This window comes from Colias eurytheme, chromosome 16, assembly GCF_061535395.1.
Source record: "Colias eurytheme isolate Ceu_HAF_F1 chromosome 16, ilColEury1 Martin Lab GWU primary, whole genome shotgun sequence".
Lineage (NCBI taxonomy): Eukaryota > Metazoa > Arthropoda > Insecta > Lepidoptera > Pieridae > Colias > Colias eurytheme.
In genome coordinates, this window is record NC_142995.1 from 3,616,833 (window position 1) to 3,636,121 (window position 19,289).

General features: G+C 32.7%; 1 protein-coding gene across 3 annotated transcripts; it reads right to left on the bottom strand.

Annotated features, from left to right (window-relative positions):
• Positions 1 to 1,427: 1,427 nt before the first annotated feature.
• Positions 1,428 to 16,618, bottom strand: LOC149901684 (deoxyribonuclease TATDN1). 3 transcript variants are annotated; one of them, XM_090110976.1, is made up of 7 exons: positions 16,538 to 16,618; positions 14,064 to 14,106; positions 13,761 to 13,940; positions 13,306 to 13,489; positions 12,258 to 12,461; positions 11,778 to 11,987; positions 1,428 to 1,592 (listed from the first exon to the last, which is right to left on the bottom strand). In XM_090110976.1, exons 2-7 carry the CDS (start codon positions 14,095 to 14,097, stop codon positions 1,490 to 1,492), a joined length of 915 nt encoding a protein of 304 aa, XP_089967102.1. In that variant the 5' UTR covers positions 14,098 to 14,106; positions 16,538 to 16,618; the 3' UTR covers positions 1,428 to 1,489. The 3 variants fall into 3 exon arrangements, with proteins under 3 accessions (XP_089967102.1, XP_089967101.1, XP_089967103.1); XM_090110975.1 differs by lacking the exon at positions 16,538 to 16,618 and having other exon boundaries at positions 14,064 to 14,156; XM_090110977.1 differs by lacking the exon at positions 16,538 to 16,618 and having other exon boundaries at positions 14,080 to 14,150.
• Positions 16,619 to 19,289: the final 2,671 nt, after the last annotated feature.

The following is a 19,289-nucleotide window of genomic DNA, read 5'->3' on the forward strand; positions in this document are numbered from 1 at the left end:
ACGACTTAGTACATTTTTTAAATAAGTTTTAAATTTAGCACTACTAAACTCTTTAATACAATGTGGAATTCTGTAGTAAAAGCATATACGTTGACCCATAAATGAATTTTTAACTTTAGCTTAACGGTAAAATAGCATTTCAGTTTTATTTCTGATCCTTGTGCCATAAAAGTGTCTCTCTTAGTGAGTCCCAAGCACGTAAATAATATATTTCTCTTTTCTGTAAGAGCTAGCGCGCACGAGCAACTTTGTCTCCGCAACTATTTTGTCTCTCCAGTCTCCACCCATGGGCTAGTATGAAAGTGCGCGCACGTAGCGACGCAACTCCCCATACAATTGATGGGAGAGACAAAATAGTTGCGGAGACAAAGTTGCTCGTGCGCGCTAGCTCTAAGATAAATTATATATGTAGTTTCTATATCTGCAGCCCTGCCTCACAGCAGAATTTGAATATTTAGTTGTATGCGTAGTTATTCGTTACAATTTATGATAATATCGATCAGCGATCGATCCCTCTTCATCTGTGAAGACCTATATAGAAGTAGATGTGCAAATACGCTGAGAACTCAAGCGTTGAATTTTAGTTGATTCCCTATCCGTGAACTTCTACTACCTACATTAATATAATTAGCTATATTAAAAATGCATAGCGCACACGCTGCCACCGTTTCAACGTCCATTGTCTCACCAAGGCAAATGACAAGTGAGGAACGTCGCGAGTAGAGCAGTGTGTGGGCAGAGAGGGCAATGTCGCGACAAATAACGGCAGCGAGATGAGCAGAGAGACAAAGAAGAAGAAGAGATGAGCAGAGCAATGAGCAGCGCGAGGAGCATAGTATGAAGTATCAGACTGAACAACTTTAGCTAAAGCATATCTAAATATTTAAAACACAAAGGTGAATTGACTGACTGACTGGCATAGTGATCTATCAACGCACAGCACAAACCACTGAACAGATCGGGTTGAAATTTGGCATGCAGGTAGATGATAGGACGTAGGCACTAGGCATCCACTAAGAAAGGATTTTGATGAATTCTACCCCCAAGGGGATAAAATAGGGGATGCAGGTTATACCATGAACATTTAACTATCTTTTCCACGCAGGCGAAGCTGCGGGCAACAACTAGTTTGTTATAATGTAGCTGGTCTTTTAAGGTTCCAGTTTCAGATGTTCCAGGTCTTAATTTTTTTTAATTATTATTAGCAGAAAATGCCCATCAGATCTTTTTTTTTGTATAACAAAAAAACTTTCATTCAAATCCGTCCAGTAGTGCTGGAGATTAGCGTGTACAAAAAAAACAGATTTTTTTTTATTCATGCTCTATTATTGTCTCTTAAACCCCCTCCAATTAATATTATTTTTTTAATACATATATTATGTACAGATGTAGATAAATTGAAAATATTGAAAAAAAAGACCTTTACATAAACAAACAAAATTTATTTAAATAATAATATGTAGGTAGTAGGTACATATTATAACAAATTTCACTTATAGCTAAAAAATAATCTTTCAGTATTTTCATAAATAGCTTGAGCCAATAGATCGATGTCTTCACCGCGTATCGCTGCTAACACTTCCAATACGTGTCTGAAATATAAAAGATTGGAATAAATCATCAAAAGAAAATTTTTGTTTTCTAAAAAATGTTTCTGAATGATATATTTTAAGTACATCACTACATAGTATAAAACAAAGTCGCTCTCTCTGTCTGGCCCTTCTATAAAACTTTACAAGGGTTTTTTTGATGCGGTTTTTTCTAATAGATTTAATTCAAGAGGATGGCGCTCTTTTTTTCTCGAGATAAAACGTTTGGTTTTGTTACGATAAAAGTGGTTTATCGCAGATAAAACCAAAACTAAAAGTAATTACACAAAATGCTCTGACAAATATCTTGCAAATGTTTTAATATAATTGTTTATGAAAAAAAATCATAATAAGTATTACCATGTCAAGTAGAAAACGTAAAAGTGTGAAAATTAGAGCTAACTTGGTGATTTTTTTTTATCGAGTCAATTTTAATATTTTATGTTTTTGATTAAGGTGATTGCAACGATCTGTTCCCAGCCAATATCCCGCTAGATGGCGCTGAATTCTACATTTCTAGTTTATTTGAGTTTTTGCGTAATTGGAATAGTCATCAAACCTAGGAATAGTCATGGCGGTTACTGAATATTATATTTTATTGAAATATGTTATATCATTGCCTTAAAATCCACCCAATTCGGTAAAATTATGCGTTTTAACATCTGTCATTGCATACAGGGTCGTTTACACACACAGACGTATACAAAAATGATAAAGATTTAACTCTAGATGGCGTGAATGTAAAGCGCGTCACACACGGTGAAGATACTACCTATAATATTTTATCTAATCTAGTAATATTTTATATTACAGTATCTTAAGGTATCCGGTATCAGCGTTCTGACCATCATTTTTCTTTTTTCGCTGTAGAACCGCCATCCTGTTACAAATGACCCACAAAGGAGAATGACCACGGGTGGTATCGGTAAAATTTTAGTTGTGCCACGTATTCGTTATATTGTTAATTCCTATTTGTATTTATAATGATCATATGTATCAATATTAAGTCTTAATTAAACCGGATAAATTGAAATAATAGTAAAAGTAAAAGTTTTTCTTTTGAAACATGTATGAACTTTCGCATTAGTAGGAAGTAGGATTGTTATAAAAATAAAAGTTATATTTGTTGGCGTAAACTATTTTATTGTAATTTTGGGAAATAAATAATGTCAAAATTGATTACCTACAATATAACGCAGTTTTATTTTATTACCTACATTACACTATTGTTTTTTTTTTATAAAAACATGTATTTGAAGTAGCAAATATGATATTATGCTGATCCAAGCATTTTCACTCAAAACTAATATCACTAATGATTTGTAAAAGTAAATTATTTCAAAATACATTTCATAACCAACAAGTAAGAATAATTATTCATACAACAACAAATCAAAAACACTATTTACTATGGAAAAAAAACCAGGAAGGTGAAAAACATATTTACGATTTCGATGCACTCGACTTTTAGTAAAATAATAGGTAAAAATATTATTATGGTTTTGATCACAGACATATCTGTGGTTTTGATTTTAGCTACTAGTATCAGAAAGCTGCGTGTTCAATGCACGTCGGGGTCCCACAACTGTGGAGGAAGGAAGGTAGAATACCTCCATCGAATAAGTGAAGTTTCTCGACATACTCGATTTGCCGGCCGGCCTCAATGAAGATTGTCCGAAAGTTGTATATGTGCTCTGTAACGAAAAAATTTCGCTAGCGCGATTCAGAGTGAGGTGTCGTACAATATACCTAATGAAGTTTTTCATCTTTTTATTTTACTGCAAATACAAAATAAAAATTAAACAATGGTAATGTAAATTCTAAACAAACTACTACCAAAATACAATCAGAACAAAAATCATTTGACTTGTTTATTTCACCCAGAGGCCAGAGGCGGCTCGTGACAAAATTGTATAGGTGTTCACTTGAAATAAAACAACGAAAATACAATAGCGTTCGGGATGATTTATTACAAAAAAATGAGCACCACATTTTATAAATGTCTATAACACTAAAAATTACAAAGTACAGGCTATTTCAAAACGAATTCAATGACTAGGTATCAATAATTAGTAAATCACCGAATTTGCATTCGCGAGCGTAGGTATCCATAGTGTTTGTCACTGACGGTCACTGACCTCTATAACTTATAGTTATAGAGGTCAGTGGTGTTTGTTGTGTAAACATGTATGTATTTGAGTAGTTAGTAGCATATTATATTCTGAATTTCTGATCCATGCCTATTCACTCAAAACTAATAACACTAATGATTTGTAACAGTAAATTATTTCAATAGGTAGGTATTTGAACATTTCCCAACAAGACGTAAGAATAATTATTCGTAGGTATACAAGATACAATAACAAATCTAATACACTATTTATTATTTTATTATTTACTAGCGGTCCGCCCCGGCTTCGCCCGTGGTACATGTTTACGTTTTCTCTCCATAAGAAGTAATAGCTAGAGAGCTAGCGCAAAGCTACCTGTATGTATTTGACCAGACCTGGATTTTTGTGTGTTGATTCCCCTATACCTACTATACATGAGATGAGGAGTCACTAAGCCCAGAGTGGTGGACGGGGCGCGCGCTTAGGTAAGACAGGTGGAAATTTTTGGCGAACTTTGAAACCATTTGACCACGTCTGCCATTTTGATATTTGAAAATAGATTATTATTACTATCGGAAAATAACAATGGCAGACCATTATCACGCGGATAACATTCTGGCAGACACTTATGAAAGTGCTGAAAAAAATACAATTTTGAAAGTATTTGACCAGATCTGCCATTCATATATTTTATTTATTAGGGTCTTAAAAACTTATTTTCGAAACGGCAGACATTTTCATTGCGTACAGACTTCAGCAGACAACAAAACTTTACAGACTTCAGCAGTCAACAAGACTTAGCTTCTACATGGTCAGATGTATATATGTATTACGTTCCCTGACCTTACATCAATGATTTACTTTATTAATGTTTTTATGGTCATTTACATTTAATTTTGAAAACTATGGAATAAAATTTATAAATTTGATGATACAAAACTAAATATACATTTGTAAAGAATCTCAAATATAAAGTTGTGTTGCAAATAACAAATCATCATTTAAATATTTAGTTTATTTCTTTATTTAAGAAACAATTAACAATTACAAAACAACATAAAAAAACACGCATGCATTTATTGAAATGTTCATTCATCATCACTATCGTATGGCGTTGTGTGACTCGTCTTCATAATCCATTGAATCGGATTCTGTAAAAGTAAAACGTAAATTCTATAATAAAAGAAATGAGTCATTATAAACTTACCTAGTAAGGCAATGCCTTTGATGTCGCACGATGCCGCCGCGCCGCCAGTGTAGGTACTTCTGCTGCTACATGAAAATATGCTAGGGTTGCAACAAATGGGAAATAAAACAATTGTGATTATTACTATTATGATGTAATCATTTATTCATATTATGTACATTCAAAACAATTGCTATTATTAAATCTGATGTAATTATTTTTTCATAAATATATAATTATTATTAATTACATAATATATTGCACTGTGAAATATTTACGTATCACTTTATTTTTGATGTTCTTAATTGTCTTTTATAAAATTTAAGTGACGCATTCGCATTGGGATCAACAATCCGATAAGAAAAGAATGGAGACAACATATACATAGCTTTGATTTCAATTCTACAGATACAAAATATACAATCTATCTAAAATGATACAACGGATGTTTCCTGCGTTTTCTCGTCAAAATACCGAAACAACGTAATTATTGTATAGTAGTTGGGCGTGAAAGTAAAAAAACAAATGAAAAGTGTTTTCCATATGATTATTTATTAAATTTACGCGATTAAGAATAATTTCAACGATACAATTTAGTAACCGAGAATTCAGAGGATTAAAGAAAATACCTGCCTGATCATTTTATCAAACTCTAAAAGAATTATGGTTATTTCGCATCACTCGGTTTATTAGTTTGGTAATAATTATTAAAGGTAGTTACAACCCTAGCCATTGAGTCGAACGGTAGGCAACACAATATCGACTTTGTGCGGGTACATATGGTACATTTCTTCTTGCTGTGAAGCGTAATTATTATTATTAAGATTTTTTAGGCTATTTTGAATCAGCTGTTCTAATTTAATTCTAGAAATTTATTAAAACGTGATTTTTTTAAAAGTATATTATGAGTTTATAAATACCTCAACCAATAGTTATTGTGTCCTATCCTCATTTCTTTATATCTTGGTAGTTAACTAAAGTGTTAAATTTACATAACCTCAACAACAACATTTACACTGCCACTGCACTAAAACTAAACTAACTAGCTCTCTAGCTATAAGAACCATCCTCGTACTTCAAGGGATATAATAAAAAAAGAATTATCGAAATCGGTTCAGCCGTTCTCGAGTTATGCGCTTACCAACACATTTTGCGATTCATTTTTATATATAAGACTAGCGGTCCGCCCCGGCTTCGCCCGTGGTACATGTTTACGTTTTCTCTACATAAGAACCATCCTCGTACTTCAAGGAATATAATAAAAAAAGAATTATCGAAATCGGTTCAGCCGTTCTCGAGTTATGCGCTTACCAACACATTTTGCGATTCATTTATATATATATATACTAGCGGTCCGCCCCGGCTTCGCCCGTGGTACATAATATTTACGTTTTCTCTACATAAAAACCATCCTCGTACTTCAAGGAATATAATAAAAAAAGAATGATCGAAATCGGTTCAGCCGTTCTCGAGTTATGCGCTTACCAACACATTTTGCGATTCATTTTTATATATAAGAAGAAGATAAGATTATGTGAAAATAACCAGGAAGGTGAAAAACATATTTACGAAAACATAGTTACATAATATGGCTGTCGCTACAATAATTATATTTCAATTTTATCTTTTTATACCTTAGATTACAAAATAAAAGACAGATGGAGCGTTGCCGAACTAAACTGAATAATTTATCGTCATTTCCATAAAGCTATGTGTGCTGTCATTTCGCCGTTGCACTGTACGTACACGGTGCTTCTGTGTGGGTGTTATGTTACCAGATATTGAAAATTTTCCCAAAATTTTCCCCGACTACGGAAGAAAGAGGGTTATGTTTTTCGAGTGTAGGTATGTATGTATAATATTTCTTTGACACGCCCTGCAGTATAAACTGTTGGATCGATTTTGAGTTGTGACTTATGAGGTGTCATTGCAATCATCTGAATTATGAAGGTAGCTGTGGTGGTAGCGACGTAGGCTACATAAATTATTAGCAGTCATGTTTTAATTTTTATTTTAATATAAATTCGGGTTTTTGATATTATTTTATAATATTGTAAAAATTATTTTATCACCTATCTTCTAAAGTTATACATGGACAAAATAACTTTATTCAATTTTTATTAAATAAATTACATTAAATTTATTAAATAAATTACATTAAATTTATTAAATAAATTACATTAAAAAAGTTTTTATTTTTCAAAACATATGAATGCGAATAGCGGTAGTTTTTAGTCGAGAATGCGGGACATTTTATTTTCATCATATCCATCATGTGTTCACATGAATTAAATCGCAAGCGAAAACGACGCTTTTTATAAAAGTAACAAAAAAATGTATAATGCTTTTTAAAATAATCTAATAATGACCATGAACTTTTATTGCACTATACAAATAATCACATTCACGATCGAAAAATCCAACAGCACTACCCCGAATATCTTTTTACGATTTTACCCCAAAAAATGGCAAATTCATTTTCAAAATACTGGCAGCATACGTTGAAGTTTTGAATTCCTTCGTATTTGTAAAATTATTATTTGTATACAAAATTAAATAAGCCAAATAATCTACAGAAAATCTGTAAAACGATGTTTTATCTTTTTGTTTGTTTTCGGGAACAAGTTTTACAGCGTTTTAATATCACAAGACAGCATTTTTTTACTAAAATATCAAACCCCTTTTGACGTATTGCATGACACGAGAATCGCTATAGCACTAGCGGAGGAACGTATTCGTTTTTGATTTCGTATTTTCTTTGACAAGGGCGATGAATGATTGACATGCTCCATCTGTATTTTATTTTGTAATCTAAGTTTTATACCTAGTAGAACTGGCCGACGAATAAAAAAAATCGTATTAGAATAAATACAATAAATTACGGAACAAAACAAGTAAATTATTAAAAAAACAAAATACCCGACTGCACACTAAAAAAAGAGTGATTGAAATGAATCTAATGATACCGCATACATATTTTTTTAAAGGGAAATTTAGAAAAAATATTATTATGTCTTTATCCCGTGGGACTTTTAGGATAAAATGTATCCTATGACACTCCCGTAATCAAGACAAATCTAACGATACCTCATACATCAAAATCCATCAAGCCGTTTAGGCTACAGGTGGTCACAAAGGAAAAGACATACATACATACTTACATACACTCGAAAAACATTACCCTCCTTCTTTGGCAGTCGGGTAAAAAGGATTGTAACTGAATTAGGTATGTTTGTTTCTGGGCGCACCGTTTTCGACGACGCGACGCGCGACGTAAGCGTATAGGTATAGGTACCTACTTTGCTAAAACAAACTAATAAAATTGTGTGTCTGTCTGAAAATTCGGAAAAGCATATTTTGCAAGTTTGTAATTACTTTGATAGTTTACCGATTTATAATAATTGTAATTGTAATTGTATAATATATAATTTGCAATGTGGTGAAATTTCATAAAAATCACGGGCCAATTTTTTGTTTTGAATCCCACCGAAAATATAATTGCGTTATTAGAATAATTAATTACTATACCTACCCACGATCAATTATTACAATATAGTCTCAAATGCATACTAGAGAAATATTGCAATTTGATTCAATTAAAATGCATAGCATACAAAAATAAATTCACAACACAAGAAATTCCGCGCGCAAATCATAGCGCGTGTCAATGAAATCAAGAATGTTTTATATCAAGCCGACGCGGACGACGACGCGACGCCGAACAAAAGTACCTACGACGGACGACCACGCTTCGAGTTGCCAAACAACATGAGTAATAAATTGTTTACAAAAAAAACAAGTTTTCCATTTTTCTGTATGAGTAGACAGAACTTCAAAACGCCACCTGCTACGGTTTATATTATGAACGATTGTTATAAAAATAAAAGTTATATTTGTTGGTGTAAACTATTTTATTGATCAATAATTTTGGAATTTAAAATTGTCAACATTGATTACAATAAAACGCAGTTTTATTTTATTACACTATTGTTTTTTTTATCAAAACATGTATTTGAAGTACCATATAATATTATGCTGATCCAAGCATTTTCACTCAAAACTTATATCACTAATGATTTGTAAAAGTAAATTATTTCAATATACATTTCATAACCAACATGTAAGAATAATTATTATTATTCCTACCTACAACAACAAACCTAAAACACTATTTACTATGGGAAAATAACCAGGAAGGTGAAAAACATATTATTATTTACGATTTCGACGCACTCGACTTTTAGTAAAATATAGTAGGTAAACATAATATTATGGTTTTGATTTTTGCTACTAGTATAAGAAAACTGCGTGTTCAAACTACTTGTTTGTCTGTCTGAAAATTCGGAAGTACTTTGGTAGTTTACCGATTTATAATAATATTGTATATATCGTTGTTTAAAAAATATTCAAACACAATAAAATATGATATACTGATTTATCACTGGTTTCAGTGATGAACTGATGAGTCAATTATAGCCACTATACTTTCGTCATACGTGTGTATGATTGATGTGATTTGCAACGTGGTGATATTTCAGAAAAATCACGGGTCAAATTGTCCCACCGAAAATATAACTGCGTTATAAGAATAACTATACCTACGATAAATTATACATAATACAATATAGTCTCAAATGCATACTAGTGAAATATTTTATTTGAATCAATAAAATAAAAAAATAAATAAAAAATAATAATAATACAAAAATAAATTCACAACACAAGAAAATCCGCGCGCAAATCATAGCGCGTGACAATGAAATCAAGAACTTTCGAGCTGACGCGGACGACGAAGGAGCCTAACAAAAGTACCTACAATCATAGGCGGCTCGTGACAAAATTGTATGGCCGTGTTCACTTGAAATAAAACAACGAAAATAGGTACCTACAATAGCGTTAGCAGTACAAAAAAAATGAGCACCACATTATAAATGTCTATTTATACACTAAAAATTATAGAGTATTTCAAAACGAATTCAATTATTATTTAGCAATAATTAGAAAATCCCCGAATTTGCATTCGTGATCGTATTCATAGTGTTTGTCTACACTAATATTATAAAGAGGAAAACTTTGTTTGTTTGTTTGATTGTAATGAATAGGCTCATAAACTACTGGACATTTTACCAATGTTTGCAAGTTTGTGATTACTTTGATAGTTTACCGATTTATAATAATTGTATACTTATATCATTGTTTAAAAATATTCAAACACAATATGATATAGGTACTGATTTATCACTGGTTTCAGTGATGAACTGATGAGTCAATGTTAGCCACAATACTAATCACTTTCGTCATACATGTGTATGAACTATGATTGATGTGATTTGAAATGTGGTGAAATTTCATAAAAATCACGGGCCAATTTTTTGTTTTGAATCCCACCGAAAATACATATATTACTAATTGCGTTATTAGAATAATTAATTACTATACCCACGATCAATTATTACAATTTACAATATAGTCTCAAATGCATACTAGAGAAACATTGCAATTTGAATCAATTAAAATGCATAGCATACAAAAATAAATTCACAACACAAGAAATTCCGCGCGCAAATCATAGCGCGTGTCAATGAAATCAAGAATGTAATTTTATATCAAGCCGACGAGCGACGACGCCGAACTAAAGTACCTACAGTACCATTTACCTTCAGTGTACAATACAGTTTACAGACCTACGACGGACGAACAATAATGAGTAATAAATAAAAAAAAACATAGTTTCTAAGGTCATTAGTTTTATTTTATTTTATTGTTATTTTCTTTGAACGATTGGAAATGAAATTACTCAATTTTTACACAGAACTTTGATTTATTAGAATTATGCTCATTATGCATAAGATAACGAACGCGAATGCACGACATCTAGCGCGTCAATGTCTAAACATCGCCTTTCGTTTAGACATTGACGCGCTAGATCTGTAATAAGTATATAGTCTATGCGCTAGATGTCGTGCTTTATGTCGTGTTTCGCTTGGCAAAAGTCACGCACACTACTGTAGAAGTGTCAAATTTTTCCGGTATTTTACTGTTGTTTTTCTAAGTAAATATTGTAAATTATTGATTAAAAAGGTCGAACGCGCACACATTTCATTATAGAGAAGTGATAAAATGATTAGTTTTAAAGAAATAGTGTCTGTGTTAAGTGTTTAGAGGTAATCAAAAATGTATGTAGGGACGGTCGGAACATCAACCTTAAACAGAATCGTTGAACATATCATCTAGTTTGATATATATTTTATTTTTTAGATTAGGTCTTGAATATTACACGTATTATCTAATAGAAGATTGGTAATTTTGCTTTATACTCCTTCTTAACTCAATATCGGCTGAACCCATTTTAACGATTTTTGATTAGTTTTATTCGTTTTTACTGGAATTAGGAGTAATTCATTTGCAGGACGGAAATATTACAAATATTACATTGGAAACCGTGCCGAAGAGCTTATAGTGCAGTAATTTTAGGCCAATTTAGGTGCAAATATCGGAAAATCGAGACTCAGTAGGTATATTACGAAATCCATACTAATATTATAAATGCGAAAGTAACTCTGTCTGTCTGTCTGTTACTCAATCACGCCTAAACTACTGAACCAATTTGCATGAAATTTGGTATGGAGATATTTTGATACCCGAGAAAGGACATAGGCTACCTTTTATTGCGAAATATGTATGTACCACGAGCGAAGCCGGGGCGGACCTCAAGTATTAAATAAAAACCTTGTATTTTGGCATCCTAAAACTGTTCTCAAAATTCACAATTGGATGGTCGCAAGTTTTGAAAATAAGGGGTCAAAGGTCACAAAAACCATTATGCATATTTCAGCTAATGTGGGACGCATAAAAAAAGTCATTGCATGTTTTTTTACAAAAAATCCTTACACTATATTTACAGGCTCGTTCCTGCCTTTAACTTGATTGTCTGATTCTGGAGAATATTTTTCCTTTTTCACAGATGGAAACTTCGTTGTAACATGCTTAAAAGAGGGATGCGTCTGTTTGATTTCGCACCAAGGACAGTCGGTTTCTATCAACAGTTTATCTTGTGGTATTTTTGATGCTACATCCAGATTTTCTACAGTGCGTAAAGAGCTGAAATAAAAAAATAATTTGATAGTCTTATTCTGTAGATGTTTTAAGCTTGTTTCTTGAGATACTTAATTTAAACTGCCAAAAGTAATTTTTCAATATTGTGACTGTAAAATTTTGGAAGTACGTAGGTAGTTAGCAAGGAATATAAATTTAATTCTCCTATTTTTTTAACTTACAGCAATCAGACTCTATGTTCAATGTGACATTATTGTAAAATGATATTCTAGTGTATGTGTGTGAATGTGTGTGTGTGTGGGTGTGCAAACTTACCAGCCATTAATTCCTATATGCATTCCGAGCTCCAATATCTTTTGTAGACAGTCATATGATCCATCAAATGAATGTACAACGCCTCCGGTAATGCTATCCCTATGTTTACCAAGTATGCCAACAAGATCGTCAGTAGCACCACGACAATGAAGAAATAGAGGCAGTTTATGCTCACTACATAGTTTTAATTGTAGTTCAAAATATCTGAAAGACATCTTTATAAGTAAGCCCAGTTGCTTACCCTGGGTAAAATTTATCTTTAAGATTATATTTTCACATTTTAAACTTGAAATTGCTTGACAAGGGTTACAGACCTGTTGAATAAATATAAAAATAAATAATTTACTGTCTTCACTATTTTTCATCATTAAGTAACTATTTTTCTAACTTTTTAATGACAGGCACTCATAACAGAACAATGTTAATTGTATATTAAAAATAACTTGTTAACTACTAGTGTTATATTTTAATAATAATTATCACATCTATTTTGCATATTAAATAAAATAGGTTCATAAACTAATAAGATAAACTCATGAAATGGGTGGATTGTCACCACATTGTCACTAATCCTTCATAATAAGTATGTACATAAATAGATATAATATATGAATCAAATCTGTCCATTTGAAGTGGATAGAAATCGAGTACATACTTCCTAAAAGAGTAGTTTATAAATACACTGCAAGTATACAAACATACAATTAGTGAAGCTGATAATTTGTAGGAAGACATTGAATAATTGATGTTTGAATTTTGATGATGTTGATTAGTTACAAGATCATTAAATGTAAAGTCCCGTGTCCCCTAGTGGGGTTAGGGGCAGATGCATTATGCATGTTTCACTGATCGATTTTCTTTAGTGACAAGTAGGTGCTTCTGTGTCCTGCCAGACGGAGACATTTTTTTTCTTCCAACGGGAATCGACCCACATACCCTCTGTTCTATACTCACAATATGTAAACCAAGTGTACCCAGAAAGGTGATTGATACAGATAATAAGCAATATTAGAAATAATATATTGATTGGATCATTGGATCAACTCACTTCACCTGTGTTTCCTTATCACAGAAGTTCAATCTTTCGTAATCCAAACCAAATTCACCAATTGCTACAACTTTGTCCTTATTTTCTGTGATTAAATCACTTAGATCTTTAAGATATTGTTCAGGATCAGATAGAAAATCATTGCATCTAGTTGGATGGCATCCTACAGTGGAAAATAAGCGAGCTGAAAATTATACTCACTACTATACTATGAATAATTGCACACATATGTATTTCAGAAGCAAATTTTAAGCTTTTCACTATTTAAATTTATTTTTATTATACAAAATTGTATTCAATAAGTATGACACCTTTGATTTAACATACTAACATTATGAGTGCTATAATTAACTATCATACTTATCACAAACAACATAATTTACTGTTTGATGTTATCCATAGTCGTAAGCAGTTTGACAACCAATGCCATTAAATTATTGACCAGATTAACTTACAATCAGTTCTGGCAAGTTCCAAAGCTTTTTTGCTATCTGCCAAGTTGCCTCCTGTTATAATCATTTTACTCATTCCACCAGACCAAGCCCTGTCTAAAACCCTGTTGAGATCTGGATCATGCTTCTTGGAACCATGATATAAACCTTGATACATATCATCGGTCAAATTTGCTCCTATATCTGTTATAAAAATATTATTGATTAGAAGGTTTTATTAGGTATGATATTTAAATAAGTACCTATGTTTATATAAGGTTGATATCTTTAAAATTGAAAGACTAATAAATGATTCTTCTCTTTTACCTATGAATTTTCTCACATTAGTCATTTTTCTCATTGATGCAATCTTGATTGTTGAAATAAAATTTGTCATACACAAATAACACAGTTAACAGATATCTTGGTAAAACTGTACATTATAGGGCGTGGAATTTGGGGGTAGTGGGGGGTGGAGAGAGGGGGGGTGGGTACTAGGAACTTCCCCTGTAAAGGGGGGGGCGCGAAAATTAATAGTTTTCGAGATATTTACAAATTAAGTTTTGGTCCGCCTAAAGCAAAGGGGGCGCAAAGTAAGGACTTAGAAAATTTTTGATCTAAAGTGAAAATTGTATAGGTATCATAAAATACATGATTTTTATTCAAAACGCTAAAATAAGCATGTTTTATAATAAAAACTTTTTCTCCAAAATAAAAAATGGCCGAGATATTCGCCCTCAAAGATTGATGATAAAACCTAACCTAACCCTTTCCCTATCTCCTCATGTCTTTTTTATATTGTCTCAGACACTGCCTTAGCTCCGGCGCTACGGGAAGTGCAGCCCTTCCGCCCTTGCGTGACTCTCCCTCCGCGCCTCCGGCTTTTTACATACACTCTAGGGGTAGGGCAGACAAGACCACGGGGAATTCGGGGTTGACAGCTTCGGTTCTGTGGCAAGTCTTATGATAATGCAATGCTTATTTTAGCGTAACGTTTTTTAGCTAGATTCGGACTTTCGCAGCTTAATATTGAATACATAATATTCCATCATTGAAAAAATTTACATTTTACAATCCGTCATGTATCTTGGTAATTATCAAGTTTAGAGAAAAGTTGCCCCAACAAAACATGCTTTTATTAGCGTAATCTTTACGATAAAACAATAATAAATAGGTGTTATAATGATACCAACTCCATCAAAAATTTTCTAAGTCCTGCGCCCCCTTTGCTTTAGGTATTTTTTTCCAGTTCCACATTGATCTGAAGCAATTAATATTAATTATTACTTTACAATAATAGTTTTCAATACTAGTAATATTGTATGCTAAAAGTAAAAGTTTAATAGTTTTGTACAGTTTTAGGGCTTAACAGGAGTACGCACGAAACGATCTCGACTGAAAGGCAGCAAACGAACGGTAACTGAAAATGACGTCTTTATTGTTTTGTTCCACGGTACAAAGCGTACAATTAATATTGGACAGCGCTAGTCGTCCGCTAAACGGATGAATAAAATAAATTAGTCGTCCGATTACCGGATGAATAAAATAATTTAATCGTCCGATAACATCTATTTATCTATATAGTTAGGTTATCGGGGTTTCTTTAGAGAACTGCCGCACGTATTATAGGTTTTTTGTGGGGGGAGGAGGGCACACGTAGGTATTTTTTTTCGCGCGTCGACGGAGCCCCGCGAAGCGGGGCTCCTATTTCTGTGTAGTTTTTTTTTAAAGAAACCTAACCTAACCTAACCTAACAGCTAACCTAACCTAAACTAGATTTTTTTTTTGCGCGTCGACGGAGCCCCGCTTCGCGGGGCTCCTATTTCTGTGTAGTTTTTTTTTTTAAGAAACCTAACCTAACCTAACCTAACTTGATTTTTTTTTGCGCGTCGACGGAGCTCCGCTTCGCGGGGCTCCTATTTCTGTGTAGTTTTTTTTAAGAAACCTAACCTAACCTAACCTAACCTAAAGGCTAACCTAACCTAAACCTAACCTAACGAATTGAGGGTGAATATCTCCGCCATTTTTGATTTTAGAGAAAAGTTGTTCCTATAAAACATGCTTATATTAGCGTTATCTTTACGATAAAACAATAATAAATAGGTGTTAAAATGACACCAACTCCATCAAAAGTCCTGCGCCCCCTTTGCTTTAGTCCAACCCAACTAGCTTTAGTGTTAAAAGGTTATCTAGTAATCCGAATAATCGGACGATTAAATTATTTTATTCATCCGGTAATCGGACGACTAATTTATTTTATTCATCCGTTTAGCGGACGACTAGACACTTCGATTAATATTTTTGTTAAATTATAAATTGCGAATATTAATAATTTTATTTTATTTAATCTATTTTACAAAAACTATACTTAATAATAATTATTTTTAATGTTGTTGTTAAAAAAAATACAAATTTCATAAATAAAATTTAAATTATAATATTTTTTTGTTAGATAGAAATGTTTTACCTGAAATGAAACGCGTTTGACAATTGCTGTAGGTCAATTTGACACTGTCATAACAGTAAGTTCGCGTTTCAAAGATAAAATGGAGTAAAATTTTCCGATTTTCAAAAATTCGTGACTCAAAAACAAAAAGTTTTCGCGCTGTGAAATTTCAGATTTAGGTTCCATAGGTCAATAGCTAACCACAAAAAAAATTACGACTCTCAACTCCACGCCCTATAATGTACAGTTTAGCCGATATCTTTAACAATAAGGATATAGTTGGAATCACAGTTGGAATTGGCATGAGAATCATTAAATCAGTGTTGTTCATTCTGTGGTTGTTCATGTTCAGTACCACAGAGCAAGTTAATATAGGAAGAAGAGACGGCTCCGGCACTCAGCACTTCGATTTTGAGCTCACGCACACATATGCATGTATTACTTTTACTTATGTTAAATCTTAAGCAGGCTACTCACGATTCAATTTCAGTAACAATCTGTTGACACAATCTGCAGTGAGCTGACAGATTGTGTCGTCAATAGTATAGTTGAGGGCACGTTGGGGGCGTAACCCCAACATGTTGCGTATTGGATCGGCGCGGAAGCAACCAGACAAATTGTCTCAGCAGATTGTGTGCGTGTTGAAACGTGAGTATTGTGATTGATTGTGATTGCTCCAATCTCGGCTCAATCCTTAGATCATTACTTAATGATCTAAATAATCGCAAAATGGCGGTTTTGAGATAAACGCGGGAAAGACATTTTTACATATTTGAGGAAGATGTTTATATTTTATAGCCGTTTATACTTTATAGCCCTTGAAATCTATCAATAAAATTGGAAAAAATACAAGCTTTACAAAGATAATTATCTTATATTTCATAAATTAGTATATCCATTAATAATGCGTATTATTGCGTTGAGGTTTAGCATCAGGCCAGGCATCAACGTGACGTGCACACGTTGTGGCAAGCAATCGCGGAATGAAATTGTGTCATCAGTGATCAGATTGAGGGTTGGATGAATCGTGAGTAGAGAACGCTCAATCGCGACTGCAACAAATTGTTTCAGCAGATTGTTGGTTGTGTTGAACCGTGAGTAGGGCCTTTTATATACAGTGCGACCATAGAAATCTAAATAACACATTGAAATAACAAGACACATAGAAGTGCTATAATGTCATAATTAGTATGAAAACCACTGTCGCCAAAACCCACACATTAAACCGATAACTAGTGTTGCCGCTCGATAGTCCACTATCGATAGTCTATCGATTAACTATCGATAGTTGGGGAAAAGCAATAGTATCGATAGCACTATCGATACTATCGATAGTGTCGATACTATCGATAGTATCGATAGTCCTATAAGCGTAAATACTATCGACACATAGCAATACCATCGATAGTATCGATGCTATCGAAGCTCAATATCGAACGAACTATCGATACTATCGATAGTATCGATACTATCGAAGCTCAATATCGAACAAACTATCGATACTATCGATAGTGTCGATACTATCGATAATATCGTCCCATCGATAGTGACCTTTTTCTCGATAGTATTGCTTTATCAATAATATTATAGTGGATGACAGAGAACTAGATGTTAGAACTAGATGTCTCTTTATTACAACGATTAAACCAAATACTAGTCTTAACTTTTAAACTGAGTCATAATATGGGTCGGTGGCACTGACTGACCCATTATACCAAGAAATCGTGAACAATACTATTGCACAATTTACTACTATCGATAGCTCAAAACTATCGATAGTATCAGTACTATCGATAGTATCGATTGTAGTTGCAATATTCAGTAGCAATAGTATCGATACTATCGACAGTATCGATAGTATAGCAACTATTGGCAATCAATACTATCGATTTTATCGATACTATTGCAGTTCATCAATAGTATTCCATGATTAACGCTATCGATAGTATCGATAGTATCGATAATATCGATACTATCGATAGTGCTATCGATATTCTGACTTATTTTCAAGGTCAACTATCGATAGTCAAACTATCGATAGTTCGGCAACACTACCGATAACTAGACAGTTCACACAAGTAAACTATGCCTTTTATTGGACAGCTTCATTTTAATGAAAACTAACTTAAATAATAAATTTCACATTTTAATATGTACCCTAACTCACGACTTTACGGTTTATTTTAGTATAACATCCCTAGGTACGTGAGATGTTTTGTTTCCTTTTGCTTAGAAACTTCAAATACGAAAAAATTCGGCTACTCGACAACAGAGGGCATTAATTTTTGATAGATATAACTTTGAACCTCAACGCATAGGAATAAGGTTAAAATTTCATTAACGTCATTCAATGTTCATTCAACGCTTTAGTGATGTACCTAAGACATCATCAGCCTTGTTATCAAAATCAAATCAAATCAAATCAAATCATTTATTTATTTCTCCTCACAATTCCCAATCACATAAAATCTACATGCATACAAAATTATAAAAAAATTATATCGATAGTTAACAAATAAGAAATATATAGTTGTTGATTTTAATACAGTGGTAGGCTCATCTCGTGAGCCCACGGCAGACTGTAGATATATTATAAGAAATAAAAATATGTTATGTATTAAATATTTATTTATCTATATATACAAATAATAAAACAGTGTCTGTACATTGTATAATAATATATTATTTAAAAAAATGGAGGGGGTTTAGAAACAGAGTATAAATTTGAAAATCTCGAACACCTGATGCAGAACCGCGCCAGACCACCAAAACTATAAGAGTTATAACAATTGTGCCATAACAAAAATCGTTCCACATGATAGCATTTCCTGCTGAAAGTATAAATTTAAAGATCCTGCAGGATTAATCGAAGAATCGATTTTTCGAGCAGAAAATATCGATTTTTTAAATCGATATGAAGTACTGTGTCGATTCACTGAATCGATATATCACCCTTGAAAATCGACATTCGATTTTTTCTGTTTTGGTATAAACCATACAATTATTTGCATTTAGTTGAATGTGCCTGAATTATAAGAGTTCCCAGTTATAATTCCCAATGCTTAATATTTAAACTTTTAACTCATACCTTATTTTTTACTTTTTTG

What these genes read in the sequence shown, in the direction of transcription:
- LOC149901684 (XM_090110975.1), bottom strand. Translation starts at nt 14,133, where the DNA reads ATGACAAATTTTATTTCAACAATCAAGATTGCATCAATGAGAAAAATG. An exon ending in TAATGTGAGAAAATTCATAG is followed by an intron (nt 13,941 to 14,063) that starts GTAAAAGAGAAG and finishes TTTTTATAACAG; the next exon opens with ATATAGGAGCAAATTTGACC. An exon ending in AACGAGCCTGTAAATATAGT is followed by an intron (nt 1,593 to 11,777) that starts GTAAGGATTTTT and finishes TTTATATTTCAG; the next exon opens with ACACGTATTGGAAGTGTTAG.